This window comes from Pleurodeles waltl, chromosome 4_1, assembly GCF_031143425.1.
Source record: "Pleurodeles waltl isolate 20211129_DDA chromosome 4_1, aPleWal1.hap1.20221129, whole genome shotgun sequence".
Lineage (NCBI taxonomy): Eukaryota > Metazoa > Chordata > Amphibia > Caudata > Salamandridae > Pleurodeles > Pleurodeles waltl.
This window is the reverse complement of record NC_090442.1, coordinates 768,682,892-768,708,686: the sequence shown is the minus strand read 5'-3', so window position 1 is coordinate 768,708,686 and position 25,795 is coordinate 768,682,892. Positions and strand designations below refer to the sequence as shown.

Sequence of the window (25,795 nt, the reverse complement as noted above, 5' to 3'; positions counted from 1 at the left end):
TTTAGTAAAAGTTAACTACTCTGCAGCATCTCTGCTGCCTGTCTATTTGCCCCAGTGTATGATGACTGAGTTTTGGCTTTTCCCTCCCTATTTCAGATCTGGGGTCCCCACTACGAGTCCTGTGCTTCGTTTCCGCATGGACTACAGCTTTGTGGCAGCTGTTTGTTGACTTCACCATGTACAAGGACATATTTGCACTGTCATGTCAATTACAATCTATTGAAATCACAGCCAGACTCCTGATATTTTGGTGCAAAATAGGTGTTTATTGAAGTGCTCAAAATGGGATGGGTGGTTTCAAGTGGGTGGGGGCTATGGTGAAGGAATGTCCATGGCAGAGTCCAGAGTAACAGTCACACAGGTGCATTGTCCAGAGGCCTGTGGAGAGATGGAGCATGGGCAGTTCGAGGATGGACAGGGTGACAATGTGGGACAGTGGGATGACATCAGGTGGTATCCATTGCTGGCGGGGGTCTTGACATCCTACTCTGTCTTGCGAGATCTCAGGGCCCTCTTGCGGGGTGGTTCTTCTCCTGCAGGAGGTGGGGGTCTGGTGGGCTGCTGCTGTGCGGGGGCCTCCTGTCCACTAGCGCCGGCGGAGGTGGATGGCTGTTCTTGGTCCCGGCTAGTGGCAGGGGCCCTTGGGTGTTGTTCAGTGTCCGCCCTGCTGTTTACGAGGTCCTGCAGCAGCCCTACCATGGTAACCAGGGTGGTGTTGATGGCTCGGATGTCCTCCCTGTACCCCCGATAGTGTTCCTCCTGCAGCACCTGGATCTCCTGGAACCGGGCCAGTACCGTCGCCATCGTCTCCTGGGAGCGGTTGTATGCTCCCATGATGGTGGTGAGGACCTCGTGGAGAGTGGGTTCCCTGGGCCTCTCCTCCCCCCCCTGTCGCACAGCTGCCCGCCGAGTTGCCCTGTTTCCCTGGGCCTCTGCCCCCTGGCCGGTGTGCCCACTACCACTGCCCCCAGGTCCCTGTTGTTGTTGGGGTGGTGGGTTATCCTGGGTGCCCTGTAGTGGTAGACACACCGCAGATTGACGCGCCCTGGAGACAGAGGCATGGGCCCGCTGGGTGGGAGCTGTGCTGGTGTTCCCAGAGGGGTTAGGGTCTATAGTGGCCTGTGCCTGTGTGAGGGGAACCGACTGTCCAGAGGTCCCCGATGGTCCGGGCTGGTCATCGGTGTCCAGATCGACAGAGCTGCTGTCATCGCTGACGGCCTCTTGGGTGGGGGGTGGGGATAATTCTGGCCCCTCCGCCGCGGTGTGTTGACGGTCGGGTCCTGCAGGGGTATAGAGGTATGGTTATAGTTTCAATGTGTCGCATATGGGTGTATCTGTGGGTTCCCGTGTCCCCAAGTGCTGGCATTCGTGTGTGGGGGCTTTGGTGAGGGTGGCTTGTGGGGGGGATGTGTATATGCATTGGGCATGCTTTGGTGATGGGTGTCCATGCTTAGTGGACGCATGCAGGCCTAGGTTTTGGGATGTGTGGGTTGTGATGGTGAGACATTGGCGGGGAATAGGTGTGCTGGGGGTGGGGGTGAGGATGGTGGTGGGGGTGAGGATGGTGGTGGGGGTGAGGATGGTGGTGGGGGTGAGGGTGGGGGTGAGGATGGGGGTGGGGGTGAGGGTGGGGTTCGAGGATGGGGGTGAGGGTTGGGGTCTGATTTGGCATGCAGGTGGGGGGGAAGCAGTATTGAAGCTTCAACTTACCAGTATCCATTCCTCCGCCGACTCCTGCGAGGCCGTCAGGATGCAGGATGTTCAAGACTTCCTCCTCCCATGATGTGAATTGTGGGGGTTGAGGTGGGGGTCCTCCGCCAGTCTTCTGCACGGCGATGTTGTGCCTGGATACCATGGAACGCACCTTCCCCCGTAGGTCGTTCCATCGCTTCCTGATGTCTTCCCGATTTCTGGGGTGCTGTCCCACTGCGTTCACCCTGTCGACAATCCTCTGCCATAGCTCCGTCCTCCGGGCAATGCTGGTGTATTGGACCTGTGTGCCGAACAGCTGGGGCTCTACACGAACGATTTCCTCCACCATAACCCTGAGTTCTTCGTCTGTGAAGCGGGGTTGTCTTTGGGGTGCCATGGGGTGGTGTGTATGATGTGTGGGGTGGAGTATGTGTATTTAAGTGAGTTGAGTGTGGTGGTGTGTGTTGTTTTGTGTGTGGATAGTGTGTGGGTGATGGTGTTGAGTGGCTGTGGCTGTTATGTTTTGGATGCTGGTGTCTCGCTCTTGCCTTCTTTACGATTTTGTAAGCGTAGGGGTTTGTGGGTGATGTGGGTGGGTGTTTTATATTGTATTGTGTGTGTGGGAGTGGTGTGTGTATGTGTATCAGGTGTGTGGGATTCAAATCGTCCAATGTGGGTGAGTTTTGTTCGTTGGTGTGTATTCTGACCTCGCCGGTGTGTCCCGCCAATGGAATACCGCGTTTGAATGACCGCCGCGTGGATTCGTGGGTCGTAATGGGATGGGCGTATTTCTGTTGGCGTGGCGGTGGAGGTTTGGTCACCTCCACCTTTCCGCCGACCGCTGGTCTGGCGGTCTGTTGTGGCGGTCGGATTTTCGGAGGTTTGCCTTCTGCGGGTCAGAATGACCGTGGCGGGTTTCCGCGACCGCGGCGGGATTATGGAGGATTTCTGACCGGCGGTAGGCGCCTTTTACCGCCGAGGTCAGAATGACCACCTATGTGTGTAATGTGTGTAATATTGACTTTCTCAGGAGGAGAACAAAGGAGACACTGACTGGAGTAGAAGCTGCAACAATATTGCTACCTGACGAGCTGGATGATGAGGACATTGCAGGACAACCAATCAACAACATGTGAACGGAGTAATCGTAGAATTCATAGATTTGGAGTTTTAGTTTTATTGGACAAAGTGTGAACACGCAATCTATTGACCAATAGGGATTTGGGAAATAGTTTTAGTGAATTTAATGTAACAAGACTGTACCGGAAGAAGACACCGTCATTGCCCATTTTCTTGCAGGACGAAAGGTCAATATTTTCTTGTGCGTCTTGACAAGAGACGTGCTTAACTTTATTGCTTAAGACTTTGAGTTTTCTGAACTTTGATACTGAATACTGATGCCTTGCTGATCGACTGATGCCCTGATGAAGTCTATCTTGTGCTGCCGATCCAATTGAGGAAAGGTAGTAATTGAACCTATGTGTCTGTTAATGCATATTTGCTTTTCTTTCTAGATACCAACCACACTGTTTTGATAGAGCAATAGTTAGATGTTGTTCCAAGTTCGTGTTACTAAATAGTTTTTCATGAAGCCCAACATGCTGATGCTAAGCTGATGTTAGTTAAGGATCCTCACTAATGAAATTCTGCTAATAGGGAAATACGCTTGATGAATTTCTCTGGTAAACTTAAATGTATGTGATCACATTGACGCAGTTGACCTTGTTATTAATTTGCACCATAACCTTACAATGTGCCGTAGTTCAAGCTTTGATTAGACTGGGTTTCTTCCGCCGCTTTGGACAGCCAGTATTGTTTCTGTATGCATTTAATTTGATTTTGAGATTAATCTACATGACTTTAGCGTTGTTAAGATAGGGAAAAAAATATTCTAACATTTACTAAGAGATGTGGTTATTCATGACTGAAAGGTTATGGTGCGTGACAATTGCTGACTCTATTGATTATTACTGTTATTGATTATTGTTAATGGTTGATATTGTGTATTGGTGATTGATTATTGATCTGCACGTACTGGAATTATGGTGGGAACATCTAATTGTGAGTCAAAAGATTCATCGACCTATTTGCGTCCCCTTGTAAGTTTACTTATTAAGGTCAGACGCGCTAACACCAGAAGTAGACTGAAGAAGCCAATCAGCAAGAGAACAGCATTGCTGGTTGTGGGTGATGTGATCTATCTAAGATTAGAACACTAGAATGTTGGGAGCTCCACTGAAAAGAATAGCATGCTCTGGGCTTCTAATGGCTGGTAGAAGCCCGGAGCTCCAACATTCCAATGCTTGTATTCACAGCTGTTGCTGTGAACAAAGGGCTCAAGGAGCCAGAGGAGAATGAAATCCCCTTGTGCTCCATGAAGCCTTTGTTTTATTTATTAGAACATTCTTCCCTGTAGTGGTGGAATGTTTTAAAAGCGTTATAGCCCTCCATAGCTGGGCTATACCGGCATTAAAGTCCAGCTCGCTTGTTAAAGGCCCTCCCCTTCGTCTCAGTCCTTTAACACTGGAGCAGGTATTTAATGGCCGGTATAGCTGGCTACAAGGCTATAAGGCTATAATATATCCAATACTGTGTTGAAATCTCCACTGAGTATCTAAGGAAGATGGGTCCAGTCAGTGAGGAAGCCCGAAAGTCTCTCTAGAAAAGAAGGCTGATTTAAGTTTGGGGTGTATTTACGCCCAGTAGCGGGGGAAATCCATTTAGTGCCTTTTCCACCAGGACAAATCTACCCTCAGGATGCACGTTAGTGGACTTCATAATAAATAGGACCCCTAATCGAATCCAGATCATCATGCTTCTGGCGAAGGCTGAATAACTTGTGGAAAAAAAACTTGTCCTTGCCAACGCCTCTAGAGACACCTCAGAAGTCGCCAGGTGTGTTTCCTGGTGGAATGCTATTTGTACCTTCTTGCATTTGAGAAATCTGTGTATCTAATAACATCTACTGGCTGCATCTCTCTATTTTTCCAAGAAATTCTGATGTAATTGATAAGTAGAGGGGTGTGGATTTTGCTTGACCAATGAGCTGGGCCCAGCAGCTGTGCGGGGTTGCAATCAAGACGCTGAGGGAGAGCACATTGCCTATGATATTTATAGCTGTCTGTGTGGAAGGCTACTGAAGGATACCTAAGAACTGTTGTAACTTCAACGAGAATGGCCTGTTTGCCATAGCTGAGAGTGGAGTGTCTGAGAAGCCCATCCAGAGGGTGCTGGAGTGATTTCAACCTGGACCATTATTTAAGTGGGGGAAGTTCCCCCTTCTAATAGTTGGCGAGGGGCCTTGACTGCCGCCCCCATGGGTTACTAGTTCGACCAGTCAAATGTGAGTCTCCATATGAAGTTATCAGGACAATAGAAGGATCAGCGGTTGGAACCCAAGTGGCGCGTTACAGCTGACCGGCGGTTTAAGGGGTCCCTGGCTGTTGGATGGAGTTAGAGCAGAGGAGGCATCGTAGTTGTTGACTAAAATGGTCGAAAGAAAGAAGGGGGGGCAGAAATGGTTAGAAGAAATAACAAGAAAACAGCACCAAGAATCACTTCAAGATGGCTACATAAACAAGGCTTGCATTGAGCAAGACTGTTGTTGTTACTGAACGACTCCCCAACTCGAGGCTTTTCTGTCAAGGGCCCCTCAGTTTGCAAAGCAAATAGTAGACTCCCAAAATGAGGAGAGCACAAATGCATGGCATCCTGCTATGCCACCGTAGACTGTGGTCTCTTGTTATGCTCCCCAGGCCCCATGGGTTACAGTGCTCACACCAGTACGGTGTGACCAGCTCTACATATTTTTGGATGTGATTAGGCAGCACAGTTCCTCTACTTGATTTTTCGGACACAATCAGGTTCATAGGTGTCCGCAGCTATAGCTCCATGTTCAACCTGCTTGTTTACACTATTAAATATGTGATTGATAATAAGATAAGGTATACATTATATTTGAAGTCAACAGGAACAATCCAAATCTTTGACACATTTATCAAACTGCTGCAAACTTCACTAGAAGGCTTTATGATACTGTTGTTAGCATGACACGCACAATATCAATAGCAATGCAGAGCAAATAATTGGCTGTTCCTGCAGACCAAGGCAGCCACACAGCACATGTTGAAGAGGAGAACGCATATCTCTTTATACAATAGATAGAATTGCAGGCATAGGAAAACGTGTGTTGGGTGGAGGTGGGGAAGCAATGTTTCTTTACTGACAAAACCAAAACATGCCACTTAAAAAGTATTGTTTTTCTGAAAAGTATCAAGAGGATATTCATTTTTAAGTCATAGCTATCTAGTTTGCTAAATACATATTGGGTACTTTAAAAAGTTGCTGTAGTAATAAATTCCACTTGTTGATTACCATTGGCTTGGTGGTTTGTAACTCATACTTTATGGCTTTCCATTTGCTGGCTTTGTTTGCTTTAGGCTCTCCAGGTTCATTTCATCCCTCCCGTTGCCTAAACTGTCGTTTTTGTATCCTTCCATGAACTCGCTCTTTGTTAGCAGGCCTTCAAATCTTATTATTATCTCGTCTCATCTGCTGTGCATTCAAATACATTAGGTCAAATTTCAGGCACTACCTTCCAAGTGTGCATGTTTACTCTTCTTTTTCTGACTTCAAAGTGAGAGGATTTATGTGACAATCTTGCTGGGTACTGGGGGTAGGAAAGAATTGTGTTCTACCACACGACTATGTTTAAATGAACTGTGTAAGTATTTCAGAATATATCAGAATTATGAACACACAAATAAAGCACATTTTATGTAATTTCTGAAGTATGTTGGAAACAAATACTTATAGATGAGCAAAACAAATCATTAAACTAGGTGATGTAATTTGCATACATTTTCGTCTGTGCACTCTATAGTTTTACTAGTAAAACTGTATGACTGCAAATGTAATGGTCATTTCAATTGAAAATATGTTGTCTGTAATGGCAGTGTCCTACCACACCATGAATACTCCATCTACTCTGCACCACTCCACAACACTGCCCCCTACTCTGCACCACACCACTGTGCTCTAATCTGCACCACTCCACTTTACAACACTCAATGCCACTGCACTCTGAACTACTCCACGCCACTGCACTCTACACCACTTCAGGCTACGCCTCTCTACTCTATCCTGTGCCACTCTACTTTATGCCAATGCACTCTTCACCACTACTCTACACCACTGCACTTTACACCACTCTAGTTTAGGCCACACCGATCTACTCTGCACAATTCCACTCTACGCCACTGTACTCTATGCCACTCTGCACTGTAAGCTAATATACTCTTCGCCAATGCACTTTACTCTGTAAATCTCAACTCTATGCCCCTACACTGTACGCCAATCCATTGTATGCCACTCTAGTCCACTCTGCACCACTGCACTCTATGCCTAGCGCTCTACACCACTTTACTTTATGCCATTACACTCCATACCACTGCACTGTACCCTGCACCACTCCACTCTACGTCACTTCACTCTACTTTAAAACAATCTACTCTACGCCACTGCATTCTACGCCACTCCACTCTATGCCCCTGAACCCTATGTCATTGCATTCTACTCTTAATCACTGCACTCTACACCAATGCAGTGTGGTATCTCACTCTGTCACTGCACTCCATTCCACTGCACTCTACTCTGCATCACTGTACTCTACATGACTGCTCTCTATGCCATTCTACTCTGCTATATACCACTGCACTCTAACACTACTTTGCAACACTGCACTCTGCCACTGAACTCTACACCACTCTACTCTGCACCATTCCATGGCACTCTATGGCACTATATTCTACTCTGCACAACTCTATTTTAATTGTATTTATATAGCGCTTACTACCCCTGATGAGGAGTCAAATCGTTTTTTGGCGAGTAGCTTGCTACTCTGGAACCCAAACGGATTAGTGGTGGATTCATATAGGGAAATATGAGTACATTATTAGTATTAGTATAGGGAGGTATGAGTTAATTTGAGCGTAGGACATGTGAGTCTGTTAGTTGGTTTGAATGGAATAATGGAGGGATAGAGGAGGGAAAAATCCAGAAGTGTTCTATGCTGCTGTACTCTGCACCACTCTATTCCACTGCACTCCAAGCCACTCAACTCTACTCTGCACTTTACCCCACTGCACTCTATGCCACTCTCCTCTACTCTGAGCCACTGCCATCTGCATCACTCAACTCTATACTACTCCACTCTGCACCATTTTACTTTACTCTGCGGCACTCTAGTCCACCCATTTCTACTCAGTGCCACTCCACTCGGCACCACTGCACTCTACTGTGCACCACTCTAATCTACGGCACTGCATTCTATGACGCTGCATTGTACACCGCTGAATTCAATGCTACTGCACTCATTGCCACTGTTCTCTGCAACACTTTACACCAGTCCACTCTATTCTATGCCACTCCAGTGTATGCCACTCCACATGTCTCCATACTATGCCACTCCAATACACAACACTCTCTGCTATTCCACTCTACAACACTCTACTAGACTCTTTGACATTCCAATCTACGATTCTCCATGCCACTCTCCTCTATGCCACTAACCTTTAGCCATGCTGGTAAACAACATGGCTAAAACAAATTGGCAAGGCCAATAGCTCTTGCATGGGCGAGAACTATCGGCTTTACCAATGCTTGTTAATGTAGTCCATAGAATAGTTAGGAATGCCTTCCCATCTGTCTAGTGTTTTCTATCAGAGCTCATCTTAGACAATATATACACCCCTCCTCGTTCACCAGCATCTGCCTATTTCAAAGCCTCCTGGGCTTCATAAGCTTTTGAAGTGATCTGTCAAGGTTGTTACTGTTGGTCTGCTTTTTCAGTCATTGATAATATTCCTATGCACATGACTGTACAGGACTGGACTGCAAGTGAGAGTTACTTATTACAGTAACTACCCTACACTAACTCCAATAGCTGCTTTCGTCATTTGGCTGACTGGCAGATCCCCGGCTCCATCCTTGTGTGCATGCCACTTAATGAAGCAGAGAGGAATAGAGATGCCCCATAGGATCTGATGAGGCATGTGCAAGCAGGGCATTCATTTTTAGGCCCTTGCTTCAATCCTGTTCTAAAATGGGAATGACATCCCATGCTTTTGAAGAAAAGGACAAATGTAAGAATAATAATGTAGGCTGACTGAACTATAACTATCCACATAGTGATAGACCAGGGCCAAACCATAATCAACCCTGGTAAAAATTATCAAACCAGTCTGACGTTGCACTGCGCAAATGAGCTTAATGGGTGAACTTGAGCCTTTCCTTTAAGTTGTTTTTTTAGGTTCTCTCCTACATCTTATGTTTTACACCACCGTTTTAGGTCGAAGCCTACCAGACAGCACAGCTGTCTGGTTTGCTAAAGACATTGTGGGGACATTCTGAAAGCTGACCTAGGAATGTATCCTGCATGTTGCTTATCATTGGCTTAGTGGTTTGTAACTCACATTTCTGTTTCTCTATTTGCTGGCTTTATTTGCTTTAGCCTGTCCAGATTTAGTTTGTCCCTCCCATTGCCCAAACCTTGTTTACTGTAATCTTCCACAAACTCTTTTTCTGTAAAAAGGCCTATAAATCTTGTTCTTGTCACATTTCCTGTGAATTCAAAGACAGAGGTCAAATGTCAAGCTCTCTTCAAGAGAGCTTGGCATTTACTTCTCCTCTGTCTTCAAAGAGAGAGAATTTATGTGACGATCCTGCTGAGTAACCATGTAAGAGGAGAGGGTGAAGGATGAAATGAACTGTGAAGATATTTCAGTACAAATGAAGCAATTTTTTTTGTAATTCTGTAATATGGTAGAAACAAATATTTGAACATGATCAAAACACATCAATACAATAGATCAGTGGTTCCCAACCTTTGAGTTCTGTGGACCCCCACTTTATCATCACTGGAACCCGGGGACTCCCACTGAATCATTACTGGAATTCGGGGACCCTCCCACTGAGTCATTACTTAAAGATGGGGATCTAATCTGTTAAGATTATTTAATTTTCTAAACAGTCACAGACACCATGAGGAGGCTTCGCGAACCCCTCGGGGTCCCCGGCCACAAGTTGGGAACAACTGCACTAGATGATGATATTTGGACACATTATCATTTGTGTGCAGTAAAACCGTATTTTGGTGCAAATCAACATATCATTTCAATTGAAAATGTGTTGTTTGTAATAGCAATACGTCACCACACCACTCCACACTATGCCACACCACTCCATTTTACAAAACTCAACTCTACAACATGCCACTCCACTCTACGATATTCTATGAAACTCCATGCCACTCCAATTTATGCCTCTCACTCCATGGTGCACACGCCAGTCCACTCTATGCCAGTCCACTTCACACCACTTACCCCACTCTACCCCACACAAATCTACCCCACTCCACCCAATCTACCCCACCCCGGTTTACCCATCCCACTCCAGTCTACCCCACTTCAATCTACCCTACTTCAGTCTACAACACTTCAGTTAACCCCATTCTAACCCAATCTACACCATTCCACTCTACTATGATCCAAAATACTCTACTTCACTACAATCTACTCCACTCAATCCAAGTCTACCATACTCCACTCCATTCTACCCCATCCACTCAATCTACTCCACTCCACTCCAGTTAATCTAACCCAATCAACTCAACCTTACACCAATCTAACCCTCTTCACCTCAATCTACTGCACTTCACTCAAAACTACACAGCTGCTCCATTCTTTCCCACACTACTCCAGTCAACTCCAATATACTCCACTCCAGTCTGCCCCACTCCACCAAAGACCAATGTACCCCAATTCAACCCACTCCACTCTACCTAACTCCACTCCAATCTACCCCAGTCCAATTTACCCCCACTCCATAGCAATTTACTCCACTCCACACAGCACTGCAATCTATCCAACTCATCTTCCTTCTAATCTCCCCGGCTCCAATCTCCCCGACTCCACAACAATAAACCCTACTCCTCCACAATCTACTACACTCCAGTCTATCACAATCTACCCGATTCCAATTTACCACTCTCTGTTCCACTCCAATCTACCAGAATCTGCCCCACTCCACTCCAATCCACCCAGTCTACCCCACTTCACTCTAATCTACCACAATCCACTCTACCACACTCCACTCAACTCAACCCAAATCTACCCCACTCCACTTCATCCCAATCCGCCCCACTCCAATCTACCACACTCCACTCAAATCTACCCCACTCCAATCTAACTCATTCCACCCCACTCCAATTTAACCCACTCCACTCCAATCTACCCCTACTCCAATCTACCCTACTCAAATCTACCCCTCCCAATCTACCCCACTCCAATCTACCCATATCTACTCCATTCCAATATACTCCACTCAAATCTACCCCACTCCACTCCAATCTACCTCACTCTAAACTACCCTACTCCAGTCATCCTTCTTCAGTCTAACCCACTCCAATGTACCCCACTTCAATCTACTCCACTCCATTTCAGTCTACCCTACTCTAATCCACCCAATCTGCCCCACTCTGCCCTAATCTACCCCACTACACCCTAATCCAATCTACCCCATTCCACTATAGCCAGTGGGGCGACGCTCCTCCGCCATTGCGGAGGAGCCGCCCCTGATGGCAGGTACAAAAAGTTAGTGCGGAGAAGCAATGCCAGGTTGTGTTGTCTATTGCCACATATCTATGTGTTCTCTACCAGGACATAATGCCCATCACTGTTCTTGTGCCTGTTAAAAGCCTATTAAACGTTTTCAGAGCTGCTCAGAACATGAAGCTAAAGTTCCCAGCCTGTCAACGAATCATGGGTGATCACTGGTGAGTTAGCAAGGTCACTGCTTTTCACTGGGGCTGTTCATTTTGTCAGGAGTCGGCTCTTGGTGCAAGGACTGGTGTTACTTGTAATCCTATGCAATAGACTAGTCCATTAGTTTGCAGATACTGCTGTGATGCCCCTCTATACTGCAGTGAAAACCACACATCTTGCAATGGCAGTTTCTACATTGCCCTGATGTACACAACATTGGCCAGGTATGTATAGTTCCAATGTTATGCCAGAAACTAACTGCACCAGTAAGTAAAGCACCACTGTATTGAAAGCAGTCGCGTTGCCCTGCTTTAAACAGCACCACTGGTATTCATGTCAAAAGCAGCTTAGCCAAGGCCTCTAAATCACTATTTTCATGCCAGAATCCACAATAGGCTTGTAATTGTCACCATTGTCATGTAAGAAGCTTGCACCATTAAATAAACCCCCTTTTCAGTGCAAGCACCATTGCAAACACATTAACTGCCACACCTCCCATAATTCCTCTGCTTCCTCCTCTCCTCATCCTCCTGCTCACATAGGACTTTGGTGCATCACGTACCAGGGCTACCAGGATGAAGTTGTATGCTACTGCAGTTGCAGGGGCTGTCCACCCACGAGTGACCAGAGAACCAACATCTTAGAACACTACTGAAGTGATGGAAGGAAACCCGCATTTTCTTCATCCTCTGTGTACTTCCGTGTTGACACCGGTGTTAACGCACAGCAGCCTAGCAACTCTAGCCTCTTGCTTCAGCCGCCTGCGAATGAAACCTATGCGCCTGTGCATGCACGTGCTGCAGCGCCATTATACAATCAACTTATTTTCCCAGCCTGGTAAATTGAGCCACTCGTAAAAGGGTGGCTTTAGCAGATGCGCTATGCAAATGAGACTCACAGCCAGGAGCGGCTTGCGTGGCTGGGCTGGGGTGCGGGGGCACAGGAAAAAAATTAATTAAATAATTATTATTTTTTTTAAAACCATACCTTTGCTCTCGCGCCGCGCACCGCTCCTCTTCCGTCGCTCCTGCAGTCACAGGCTCCCAGCCTGCCCTGCTCAAAGCAGCATCAGGATTGGCTGGAGCGCCCAGTCAGGGCACTCCCAAGCAGACTGGGAGCCTGTGCAGGCTCTCTCTAGCCCAGCAATCGTGTTGCTGTGCTGGAGAGAGCCTACAGCGCATGTGTGTTTGGTCAGCCTGAGACGGCTGGTCAAACACACGCGCGCTCTGAGAGGAGTGCACAGAGTCAATACAGAGGAGCCGCGCCTGCTCACAGCATAACATAAAATATCATCAGCAGCCTTAATAACCTGCACAGCAAAAAGAAATAATAGCTCAATACATAATGGCAGCAGTTGTGCAACTTAATTTGCTTTATTCTCCAAGCTACATCGATGCTAAAGTTTCTATCCAAGCCGTGGTAATTACATTAAAAAAGAGAGAGAGAGAGAAAGAATGTGTTGGGCATTTCTTCACAAACGGCAGTGGTTTAAAAACTTGAGAACAGGGGACGTATGTCACACATTTATTTCCTATAATTCATATAAATGGCATAATTGCGTTGAATGACGTAGTTCAACATGAAGCCTATAAAATGTTTAATTCTGAATGTAGCATAAACAGTACTTCATTGCCAGTGTGTTACAGTCCAGTATTATTTACAACCTCTCCAGACATTCTTACCCAGAGAGACAGAGAAAATGACATTATGTAGTGTCACTCAGGATATACAAATACCTACGATAGGTGCAACCATTTTAGTGGGAGAAGTGATAAGGATGACAAAGTAGGTAGAAAGTGGGAACATAGCTATTCACATCAGCATGACATTGGTTACCAACTTCTGCATCCCTCCAGTTCGCACACCAGTCCCTTGGCCAGATTGTTCCATGCAGTGTGCACTGGGCAATGGGACGCACAGCAGTGCACGGTGATCCACTTGTAGTCCAGATAGAGTTGGTGATCAGTAGCTGCCTGCCAGCCATGGAGTCAGTGGGCCTGATGTTTGACTAGCAGCATCCTTCTCTGAAATTGCTCCCGGATGGGCGTCCACACTCTTGGGTGGATCAGGAGTGGGGAGGGCATGAGTTCCGGTATTAGTTAGGGCTGACCTGGCTACTGGAGACGGATGAAACCTCAGTTTTATTGCTCGAACTGGACAAATCAGACTCGTCCGTTATGGGGGTCCCGCACACAGTTTCCATGATGCAAGCACGAAACTAATTGGGAAAGAAAACAATAAATACTTCATTTGTATCCACATTTGTCCCGAAGACAGTCTTGCAAGTTCTGGTACAGGGGCTGAGAACATGGAAGACCTTTACAGGTGTAATTGAAGAGAGCCCTTTGGTGCTGAATACCTTTTGTAAAACTACAAACATACTATAGCTGCTGAATTTCAATGGTACGGATGTGTGCCTCCACCAAGAAAAAGTATATTATTTAGCATGCACCCTTTGAAAGAAAAAGCAGTAAATGTAGAAAGTCCTACTATTTCACTGTTATGCTGTCCTAGCACTGCCCCTTAGTCTAGGACTGGGCTTTTACCTGTTTGTTCATGAAGGAGTAAATGATGGGGTTGTATACACAGGCGCTCTTGGAGAAGAAGGCGGGGATGGTGACGAGCCGCAGATCCAACCCATGGTTACGATTGTTCACCATATACATGGCCATGGCTGCATAAGGAACATAGCACACGCAGAAGGACACCACCATGACGATCACCATGCGCGTCACTTCGCGCTCGGCCTTCTGGGTGGTGGCAGACTCTTGCTGCTGGGCTGCGACCTGCAGGAAATCAGATGGTAGTTAGGCCTAGCTGAGCCCATGCAATGACTAGCCAACTTATTCATTGGACAATGAGATCCTAACAAGATTTACGTTTTGTTTCAAAATACATTACCTCCATGCTTCTTCCTTCTCATAGCCATACTATTTGTGGTCCACCCACCTCCCTCCCAGAAACCTTTGCAGGGAATGAAGCAAAGAAAAATTGTTTTTTTATAACACACGCACTCCCAGAGCTGGACTCGAGACCTCGTCCCCACAATCCTTATTGACAATTTGCTGTCTCATCTGCAATGGGACTGGATGTTGAAAGAGCTTCGGCTGGGCTTCAGCTTTCACAGAGGCATTGGGATGATTTCTCACCCGCCCCTCCCAAGCGGGACCGACAGCACTGCAGAGTATATGATCAGCTCTCTGGGACCCTGGAAGTCCCGTGTTGCACACAGTGATACTTAGGGGGTTATTACAACTTTGGAGGAGGTGTTAATCCGTCCCAAAAGTGACGGTAAAGTGACGGATATACCACCAGCCGTATTACGAGTCCATTATATCCTATGGAACTCATAATACGGCTGGTGGTATATCCCTCACTTTACCGTCACTTTTGGGACGGATTAACACCTCCTCCAAAGTTGTAATAACCCCCTTAATGCCTTGCCAGAGTGGTGAGCTGCCACCCTGAGCAACCCCTAACTGACCTCCATGGTTGAGGGAGGAAATAGACTCGCCTGGTTAAATGCAGAATCAGGCGAAGAGATGGGCAGAAAGGCAAGTAAGTGTTCAGAACTTTAAACTGTGGAGGTATAGTATTAATAATAAACCATTGTCAAGCTCACAACTGCTTCAGAGAAGCGCCCCGGCGCTCAGCAAGATCGTAACCTGTGTGAATTAGTGAGACACTTAATGCAAAAGAAAACTTTTAATTTCTTCCTGAACACAGATATCGTTGGAGCCTTCCGGAAGGCTAGTGGGAGGCTATTCCACAGATTTGCAGCTAGAAAAGCAAACGATCTGCCACCCTTTCTGGCTTTACACATTATTGGGACATGTAGTACTGGGTCCAAACGCTTAGGAACTCTGGCATTCGTGTTATGCAATGTGACACTGAGGCTAACTCACCTCCTAGGTGTCCATACCACCAGTTGCTGAATTAAGCTAGGTGTTTCCTCTCTTGCTGGATCTGGTCCTGTGTTCTGAGATGTTCATGGATATTTATCATCAGTTCTGGACACTAGTTGCACTGTGTTGCATTTCTTGCAGGACAGTTTTGCTCTAGTGGTGTCGTTTTCAACTCTCTGGATTGAGCAGGCAGCCATGAAAGCATTAAGGGAATCGTGGTGCAGAGGTGGTCCTGGAACATGAGGTGTTGGTGACCAATCTTTTAAGGTATGTTGGGATTGTTCGCCTACAACGAAGGTCACCAGTGCTGGCTTCAGGTTTGCTTCTTATTCTGTTTATCCATCAAACCCATCCCTTTGAGGCATTTAGAGCATGCAGATGCTTATTACCTGAAGATAAAAATTTGTTTTTTCTGGTTGCACTAACATCGGCTAGGAGGTAGGACATTTGGCATACTTTTTCTGCAGAGACATGTTCCAGGTGTCTAACAACATGCATTTTGCACTAAGAAAATAGCACTAAATGTTACAGGACATGAACACCAGTAGCCAGCAGCCGCTCTCTTTCTCTGGGTTTGTTGTTCCTCTGCTCCTGCGGTACGATTTTTGGCCCAAATTACTCTCAATTACTCAAGTTGGTGTAATTGCACAATTTCGGTAATTTCACATCACACAAGTGAAGCATAATTAATGAAATTACTCTGATTACTCTGGTGTAATTAAAATTTCACTGATGCCTTTTCAAGTGCCTTCTCACGAATAATAAACAAAAAACATTGAAAGCAACAAAAGCACAAGAAAGTACAAAAAATAACCATGTGAAAGAGGAGCAATCAAAAGAGAGGAATGCCTTGGGAGACCACCTAAGGGCAAGCAGGTCGTAACTCCTTGTTTTTTACCGTTAAGTTAGAATCTGAAGGAAATAGTTGGTGTATAGAAGGTAAACCACCATGTGATTTTGGCATGTCAGGGCAGGCGATAAAGGCTTTTACCATGGCACTGTCAAAATGAACTTTTTTTCCTCTCAAGCTGGCATTCTTCATTTTGCTGAAGAAGTGTACTGAATGTCAAACAGGGGAATCATAACATCCTTGCCTGAGATCTAGGGATCCCTCCGGTGGAGAGTTGCATACCTGCAACCTAGGCAACACTGCATACGTTTGTCCTGCATTACAGACTAATGGTATAGAATGCCTCAGCTTTACAGCTTGGTTTTGATTCATTGTTCAGAATCACTAAGTAAACTGTCCCTGTTCGTTTCAGAATAGATGCATGTTTTGCACCAGCCTGTCTGGTTCTTTTTGTAGGTTTGGTTCACAGAGCCTTTGGGGCACCTCAAATATGTCTGGTATGAGGAAGTACTAGGAAGTATGGTGGTAGTGCCTTCATTACTTCCTAGTAGACTTCATTACTCCTTTATTACTCCTCATCAGACAGTGAGGAATGTCACGAGGAGGCGTGGGATGGGATGTAGTTATCCATCTGTCTCGACACTGGAAGCCTCCATCCTAACAGCTAACGGTTGCTTGTCTACCTTTATAATCCTTTTAAACAACAGATTTCATGTTTGTGCTCTACATATCTACATATCTACATATTTACCATTGTTTATTACCCGAAATAAATCACTATTAATTTTCTTGACCTAGAAAGGATTAAAGACTGAGTCATTCTTGCCAGGAATCGAACTTGTGGCTCGGAGGTTACTTTGGTGCTTTGACCAAATAGTACAACAGTATAATGTCGGTGAAAATAACTACGAGACAGTCACCGAAATGTAAAAATATGAATGTCCCTCATGCTTGTGTTCTCTTGGTTCCGGATTGTAGAGTGAGTACTCACAGCTCGGAGGGCTCCCAGGAGCTGAGAGTAGCAGAAGCAGATGAGAGAGAGTGGCATGATGAAGCAGAAGATGAAGAGGAACCAGGTGTAGGTCTCACTTTTGTACTTGGTTCCTACTGTGTACCAGTCTGGGCCGCAGGAGCACTGGAGGCCTTCTGGGATGTAGCTGAAAAAGAAGTCAAGACAGAACAGGCATTCAGAGATGCTACTCAAGTATTGTTACCCTCTGCTCAGGGCGATAACAGTGGTAACCCCATCTGTACAGAAAGCCAACTGCTGGTATTTACTCACCCCACATTTATAAACCAAGAGCAAGGCACACAGTAGAAAATGAAAAGGTATTGACTTCCAGCAACATCTGGTCAATAAGGCTATTAACATTCGGAATCCTGCTTTCATCAAACACTAGCAAATAAGCTTGTCTATTGCCTATGTCTGTTTCATAAGCCTGCTCCTGAATGTTGAATACAAACAAACAGCAGTAGTCTAAGCACTTTGATTGGCTGAGACACTTTAGGTCTAAAATAGTAGGCGCTAATAAGAATAATTTCCCGGCCGTCATTGGAAATGTTCTAAAGACTAAGGTCTATAGCAGACAGTGCTTCCTTTTGGCTATTTTCAATTTGCATAAAGCGTGTCCATGAGTTGGAAAAGAACTACCATTATCTTGACTGAACAACGGCAAAACATGATGAAATAGCAAGAGCCTATCCGCCAAAACTATATCACCATCTTCGAAAACCCCAGTAAAGTTGGCTGATCTTTCCCCTGCTGGAGAAGATGTCATTGGTTTTGTCCACACTAACAATGGTACCACCGGGTAGAAACTACATGTGAAGGCAATGAGGTGATTGTATTCTGGGAAATCCTCCCCTTGGGTTATTCCTCATGTGCCAGTGCAATTTTATCTATTGGCGGCAGTATTTCATGAATTTGCCACAGAGTCTGTCCTTGGTTATTGGTAGCAAGTGAACGTGAGTGCCACCTGGGACCTTGGGTAAGCTTATGCGTAAAGAACAGTGGGCCCAAGACATAGATATCACAATTAACATGCACATATATTAAATGATCAATTTATTCAATTGTATATAAAAAAATAAAAAAACAATATGACAGTGTAGTGGATGTGTGGTGAGAAACATGCCTGGTGCTCTCATACAAGTGACACACTTGTGTGACTACGTGATCAAGAATGTGTATCAAGTAAGAACAACACGGACCATTTTATTCTTATGTACAATCAAATTGGGTTTGTAGAACTAGTTGACAACTTTCCAATCCTTTAGGCAGATACAAGGATCATCATCAGGACTCTAAGAATACATAGAAAAATAGAGGATGGGCACTAATCAGAAATCGTCGAAGGCACCAATGGGCTCAATCAGCTACACCTGTGCAAGGTTGTATAGACTCCCAAAGTCGTCAAAAATTGCCAGTGTAGTTGGGGTGGGGTCCAGGGGATCTGGTAATGTTAGCCGGGCAGAGTGGGCCGCTTCTATGATGCGAAAGGACCTACAGAGGAGTACCGTGAGATCTTCCTTGACAGCAGACAATACTGCTTGAAAGGAGAGCTGAGTGAAGTTGTCTGGGTATACTTCAAAAGATGGCTGCTTCTTCAGGAAGGAGGGAAGGCTGGCTGTGTTAGAGACATGGGTGGGCTGTGGGTTGGGGTAGGAAGTGGAGCAGGGTAGGCTGTATGTTGAGCACCATTGGTAGTGGAAGCAGTAGGCTGAGCAGCACCAAGGGAGAGCAAGTCTGATTGCAAGTGAGATTGCAGCCAGGGCCTGGGGGGCAGTGCATTGTAACTGAGGGATCAAATGGATTTATACTAAGGCTTTGCTGAAATCTATAAGCAATCAGAGGTCTGTGACTTTCTTATTGAGGTGATTGTCCCACCCCACACTTTCTGGAAACACAGTATGCTTGAAGTCCACTCTAAACCACCTGCTCAGTTTGACGCATGACTGCTGAAGATGTCCTTCAGCTGAGCTCTTTCTTCATTGTTACCTCCCAGTAATATTGTAATGCCTCAACTTTACTTGGCACTTGTATTCTGTACTCTTACTTCATCATCCATTCTTTCATCAACTGTCCACTGTTGTTCATTCTTCATGGAGCTACATACGTTTATCCTCTTGTCAGACCGAGAGAAAAGAACTGGGTGAGAGAGCTATGTCGGGCAGAAGATTAATGTTTCCCTTTGAGGATAGGCTAAAACTCTTATTTCCCTCAATATGCATCCAGCCATTACTTTACGCTTTCAACTTCTGAGCTGGTCAGTGTGCTTGAGCCATAGACTAATAGTAGTTTAAGAGTGGAGAGGCTGTTTGCTTGATTCTAGTGTCATCAAAAGTACCTAATATAGCACTATTATCACATGCAAATAATGTTGTTTTATTCTACAGCCTTGCATCTTCAAATTACGTGCTGTCACAAAAGGCCTCCTCTAATTCCTAAATTCCGGCATTAAAAACTGCCCTTTACTTCAATTGTCACATCTCCTTTTTCTTTCAAATCACCATCTCTCCCCTTCTACCCTCTGCATTCCTTCTCTCTGAGGACAACCTTCTCTAAATAACGTTTCCCTTAATCTCTATTAATGTATTTCTGCAAATTGTCCGCAACTCATTTAAAAGATCGCAACCTTCACTTTGAAAGTCATAGCCCCGCAACCCAGTAATCCCTAATCTTATCTAGCTCATCATTTAATGCCACCAATCCTTCTCCGTGAACTCACATAACCCCCTCTCCCCACTAATGCTCACACCTAACTCCTCTTAATGTAATGATCTTCCACAAAGAAATTGGAGTACATTTATGGAACGGTTTGCCTGAGCACGCAAGACTAATCCTCGTAATCAACAATACCCTCAACATAGGACTAACCAACAACCCAACATATTAGGCACTTGATATAGCTTAGAACAATGATAAACTGAGTCAGAACAATTGATGGAAACCCCTGAGCGTTCTGTGGAGAGTTTCTTACCGACTCCAGCCAACAAGAGGCCCAATGGAAACGCTAAACCCAATAACCCAAGTGGCAAGCACAATCATCAAGGCGTGCTTGGAGGAGAAGCGGAAGTTCCCCATGGGCTTGCAGATGACGATGTAGCGTTCAATAGCAAGGAAGGCCAGAGACCATCCTGTGACCAGACCTGGAAAAAAAAACATAGGTATGTCTGTGGAGGGAAAGACAATATGTCTGATATCACCACCAGTCCCAACATGAAATTACTGTTCTCGTCACTGTTCCATGGACATCATTAGCATCTTTGGTGGATTCCGCACCCAAAACAAGAGGCGATTCTACAGTACAGAGTTGATATCACAATGCATAACAACATTACACAGGATAATTTCAGAAGGGACATTTAGTGCACAATAAAGAACATCCCACACAGGGAACATCCAGCAATCACCAAAATGAAATTATAGCCTGTGTCAGCTGCAGGAAGGAGTATGGAGTAGGTGGAGAAGGAATAGAGAAATTGAGAGGTATCATACGCCCTGTAAAATGTTTCCTCACAGTATGAGGAGCAATAGCGTTAAAGCTAGACTGTAAAACCCTATCGCTGTTGCACCCAGTGAGAAGGGACAGGCTACAGGCTTGATGGGCTATGACTCTTAGGCATTTTGCGATGTAGTTTTTAAGCCTCATTAGTTACACCATGGTATTAGGAGCGCCTTTGTTATGCCAAGTGCCAGGAAGAGTCTTTACGAATCATGAATGTATCATCCACAGTGATGTGGGTGAGCAGACCCCATCAGCCACGAGTCCCTTCTGCTGTTGCACCATAAGGATAGGCTAGCTAAACCACATCTTCCTTGAACGTCCTTGTACCACTTCAGAGCAAGACGGGCGGATAGCTTCTTTATCCTTATGTTTTTTTGTTATTAATAACATGTTTTTTTATCGAGTAAGGCAAAAGCAAGAACAAATGAAAAAGTACTGAGAAGATTTCGGAGCTTGAGTATATGGGGCTAATGAAATGTGCTACATGACAGAAAGTTCTCCGAGGCAGTCTTAAAGGCATCAGTAAACATGAGGTGACATCAGAACTCAGAGGGGGCAGGTAGAGGTGGACAGTTGATGGGGCTCCAAATCCTCACCATGAATAGAGGGAAGCTCTGTGCACATGCCAATGCATTCTTTTCAGATTGCATTATTTTATTGAGCCAAATTTGATAGACCAATGCCCTCATTTAGCGTTTGGCGAGAACCAAAACTCCTCCAGTTTCTGAAGGAAACTGAATATGGAGCACAGTCCATCAACCATATTTTCTTCAAATTAATATTCATATTCCTATGGTGGTAGAAATTCAGACGAAGTATTGTACTCTGTATTTGGAGAATCTTCAGCAAATTGGATGAATTTCACTTTCCTCCAAGTTGTAAATGATTCCCTAAATACTGTTAGTGCTGTAGGACGAAGCTTGAACTATGATTGATTCAGTCTTCCATCTGGTTGTGGACCTGTCCGTTTACAGTTAGGAGTAGCAAATAGACACAAATCTATATCAAATGCTGGAGTGTGACTGCTTGGCAACTAGTGGCCAATACTCGGTATCTGCGGTGACTCATATATTGGTGATAATTTATAATAGAATTTCTCTTATGATGCATTATGGAGTTTGCATGCAATGCTGCCATCTATTATGGAAACTGGTCATGAGTCAGGCAGCTAGGTTGATAAAGGCTTTAATGAATCCTATCAATGAACACATTTAAGAATGTCCTGGCACAGATCAGCTTCAGAACTCTCACAAAACACATGAGCGTGGACCTTTCTTCTGTTTGGCTGATGCAGGCGTATGTGATCTTCAAATTTCTGAGGAACCCTGATTGTGCATAAGGGTCGTGTCGATTGTATTGACACAACCCACTTTATTGCACTCGGTGCAGCGCCATTTTCCATAAATCTGCCCCCAAATGCCTCACTTTGTCTCACAACAAGGGGTTGCAGGGAGAAGGTGGAGGTCACGTCCACCTTAAGTACATTTCAGTTTCTAGAAAATTATAGTGTGCGCGGCCACACCTCTGAGACTTATGGCCAGTCCTAAATTACAGACACACAAATGGAGGGGATCCCTATCCCACCCCTGAAGGTGCACACAGTGGTGGCCGTTTCCAGGTAGGCAGGTGTGCGTCCTATATGCCTTCACCAGGACCGTATCTCTCATAGTCTTCATTACACAAGCATGTTTATGCACAGCCTCTGGCTACAATATGCTTTGATTTCTTATCAGGGGTATGAAGCCCTCATTAGGCACTGGGAGTAGGGAGGCAGGGGGTTGCAACACCCCCCAAAAAACATGCTGGAGTTCAAAAGGTGAATGAATGTTAAAGATGACTTTGCATTTTGTTTTTATCTTCTCACATTTGCTATTTGTCACATCAGTCTAGTCTTTGGCAAATTGCTTCTTATTCTTTTAACATGGAGACTGCTGTTTACTTTTCTTTCTCTGACTGCAAAGTGTGAGGATTTTTTAATGTGATAATCTTGTTCGTGTGAAAGGACAGGCTATAGGAGTTGCTTTTTTCTAACACAACAAGATTTAAATACCTATAAATAAACTGCACAAATATTTCACGGAAATAAACTGTTAGGAAAGCACAAATGAGGCCCTTTTTTCTCATTCTGAAGTGTGGTGGAAACAAAGATTTTAAGGTCAAAACAAATCAAGGCATGTTTCTTGATGATGCGCAAATAATAAATATTCGCCTAAATCCAATTTCCGCACACAACCGTTTGTGTACTATGTAGTTTTATCAGCAAAACTGTGTGTCTGTGCAAATGCTGTGGCCATTTCAACAGTAAATCTGCTGTCTGTAAATGACAGTGCTACCCTCACCATACTTTAGTAACATATTTGTGACAGTGTATTCCCACAAGCGACACCAGCTACATACCACACCCTTATCACTCTCATGGTGCATGAGTGTGGTTAATTCGTGACACTTGTTCTTTGTGTGATGCTTAGATATTCCAGACTCACTCTGAGTTGAGTGATGTAACATTTATGATAACGTCTCCAGTTTGAAAAGTGTTCCAGCACCAATGGAAGCGCTATGGAGATACAACTACACTACCATGCAATATTTGACACCAGCCATTCCTGGGCGTCTCACGGATGACATCAAACACTTCTCCTTAAGGCCACTCTTCAGCCACTGAAATGCTGCAAGACCTCACATCGGGCAGCAGCTTGTGCTCAACAAAGACCGGTATAACAAAGCGCAGCCTCCTCTGTTACACTGGTAGCAGACAGGGACCTCCAGTGATTCTGTTCTCGTCACTTTCATGCACTTTAGCACTGTAGGCTCCAACCTGCCTCAGCATTATCCTCACATTGTAAACTCAGCATCAACAGGAAAGTAACAGGATTGCAGATAGCGCTCTGAGGCGACGCCAGTCACAGAACATACACTAATGAAACGAATATCGCGTCAGCACTACTAACCTGCTGCCACATTATTACCTTCTTTTCAACCGAGGGCTCTGCATAAAGCAAGCCTCGTGTGTCACCCGTGCCCTCCAAGGCCGCGGAGCAGCTTTGAATTTCCACGGATCTTTTTCCGGGTATGTCAGTTCTATGGTACCCTGTGGTGAGGACAGACCGATGGTCCAGGAGGCAATTTTATCTCACGCAGCTCTCAGCGTCACCAGGCCACGGGCCCTCTCTGCCACACTCGGCTGGACCATGAGTCCGTGAAGTCCCGCCAGCTGCCTGACCATGACTCCCTTTGCCTCAAGCTGCTGTCAGACTCACCGGAACAAAACTCTTCTCTGTCTCACCCAGCTCTCACAGCGCCTCGAACGGCCATCAGTCCCTGGTGTCTCACTCTGCTACCAGGCTGTGACTCCCTTTGTGTCTCAGTCTGCTGTCTTACTCGCCGTCTGCTCCGGCTGTCAGGCAGATTCACTGGGAGATCAGTCCTTTCTGTTACACCCTTCTGTCATATAGACTCAATGCACAGCGAGTCCTCCCTGTCCCTCTGCGCTGTCAGTGTCACCGGATCATGGGTCCTTTTATGTTTCACCCTCCTGCCAGCCTCACTGGACTATTACTCCCTTCGCGTCTCACCCTACTGTCAGTCTCACCCTACCATGGGTCCCCTCTGTGGCATCCTACTACCATACTCAATGGACCATGATTTCCTGCTGTCTTACCAAGCAGTAAAGAAGAGATTCACTGGCCACAAGTCCCCTCTGATTGCAAGTGAAAGAGATTCAGTGGACCATGAGTATCTTCTGGTATATGAGGTAGCCGAGGAACTCGATAGACCCTTTCCCTCCACTGTAGCACTATGTGGAGGGGCACACACTCAGTGGAGCATGACTTCTCTGCCTCAGATACGCTATGATCGGCATCAAGCCTATTCTGTTCCTTCTGGACAATATAGTGCGGACAGAAGTATTGCAATGATTTTGATTACATCTGCAATACATTTTGAACATGAACTTGACAGAGCAGCCGTCTCTCCCACATTTGGACCATGAGGTGTATAGAGCTGCTAGTTCTGTTGTACAATGGACCAGGAGTAAGAGACTTGATGAACCATAAGCCCTTCTTATCCCTGTTACACCATTCAGCATTGACACAGCATAAACCACAGTTTTCAACTATCCCTTAGCCCGTGTGATGGGACACTAGGTACACCGCAAGCCTCTAGCCTGACTCATTGGCGCGTGGGCCACAGAACCCATCAGCGTCAACTACGCATGGAACGTCCTGCTGCACCACAATCTAATGAGAAGAGAGCCAGAAGCAGCATCCCAGGACCCATACCAGGACTCCACATGACACAATCATAAAACAAGGAATGGCCAAACCAGCTGGTGTAGACCTCATCACCTGAAACCGATCCCAGAAAGGCTTCCAGCTCGCAGATGAACTTCCCAAAGATGAAGTAGCCCTGAGAGCTGGCTACGAAGACAGTGAAGACCGAGAAGATGCAGAAGGTGAAGCCAGCCAGCGAGATGTTGACCAGGATATAGTTGAGTGGCTGCCTTAGCTTCTTGTACTTCACAGTGACGACGAGGACAATGGCATTAAGGGGTGTGCCGACGAAGAAGACGAAGCCCATGAAGGCGGTTTGGAAGTAAAAGGTCCATGCTGGGGCAATGTGGTACTGAGGTCCATCCCATGGACCGATCTTAGAAATGTTCTTAAAAAGGTAGAACTCGTCGTCCCCCACCATCCTTTCTCTTCACCCCGTCTCTGCTCTTTGTATCCCTGTGTGGGTGTTTTTTAACCCTCTTATATAGGGTTCCTTAATGGAAAGCTCATTAAATGCTCACTGCGGGATCAGGCATTAATTTTGCGTTCGGATGGACAAGTTTTGGATTAGGAGCTCCTTAAACCTCTGCCTTCTGTCTCTTAAATTCCTTTAAGAATGTAATCTTTCTTAGTACACAAGTTAAAAAAGATTAATGAGGGGCAGTGCTCCTGATTTCATTCTCAGGTAATCGACAAGAGAGCAGATTAAAGACAGTGCTACTGAGCTTGAAGCCTGAGAGGGAGTGGTAGG

At 45.5% G+C, this 25,795-nt stretch overlaps 1 protein-coding gene across 1 annotated transcript; it reads right to left on the bottom strand.

The window, feature by feature from the left end:
- Positions 1-12,874: 12,874 nt before the first annotated feature.
- Positions 12,875-25,489, bottom strand: OPN1SW (opsin 1, short wave sensitive). The gene is made up of 5 exons (XM_069229407.1): positions 25,120-25,489; positions 20,249-20,417; positions 17,260-17,425; positions 14,060-14,299; positions 12,875-13,731 (listed from the first exon to the last, which is right to left on the bottom strand). The coding sequence occupies exons 1-5, from the start codon at positions 25,463-25,465 to the stop codon at positions 13,609-13,611; spliced, it is 1,044 nt and encodes a 347-aa protein (XP_069085508.1). The 5' UTR covers positions 25,466-25,489; the 3' UTR covers positions 12,875-13,608.
- Positions 25,490-25,795: the final 306 nt, after the last annotated feature.

Bases quoted from the DNA above. Each gene is read 5' to 3' on its own strand.
- OPN1SW (XM_069229407.1), bottom strand. From the start codon at position 25,465: ATGGTGGGGGACGACGAGTTCTACCTTTTTAAGAACATTTCTAAGATC. The intron at 20,418-25,119 runs GTGATGAGGTCT...TTTTTTTTCCAG, and splicing joins CTTTCTGGGATCGGTTTCAG to GTCTGGTCACAGGATGGTCT. The intron at 13,732-14,059 runs GTAAAAGCCCAG...TTTCCCAATTAG, and splicing joins ACTCCTTCATGAACAAACAG to TTTCGTGCTTGCATCATGGA.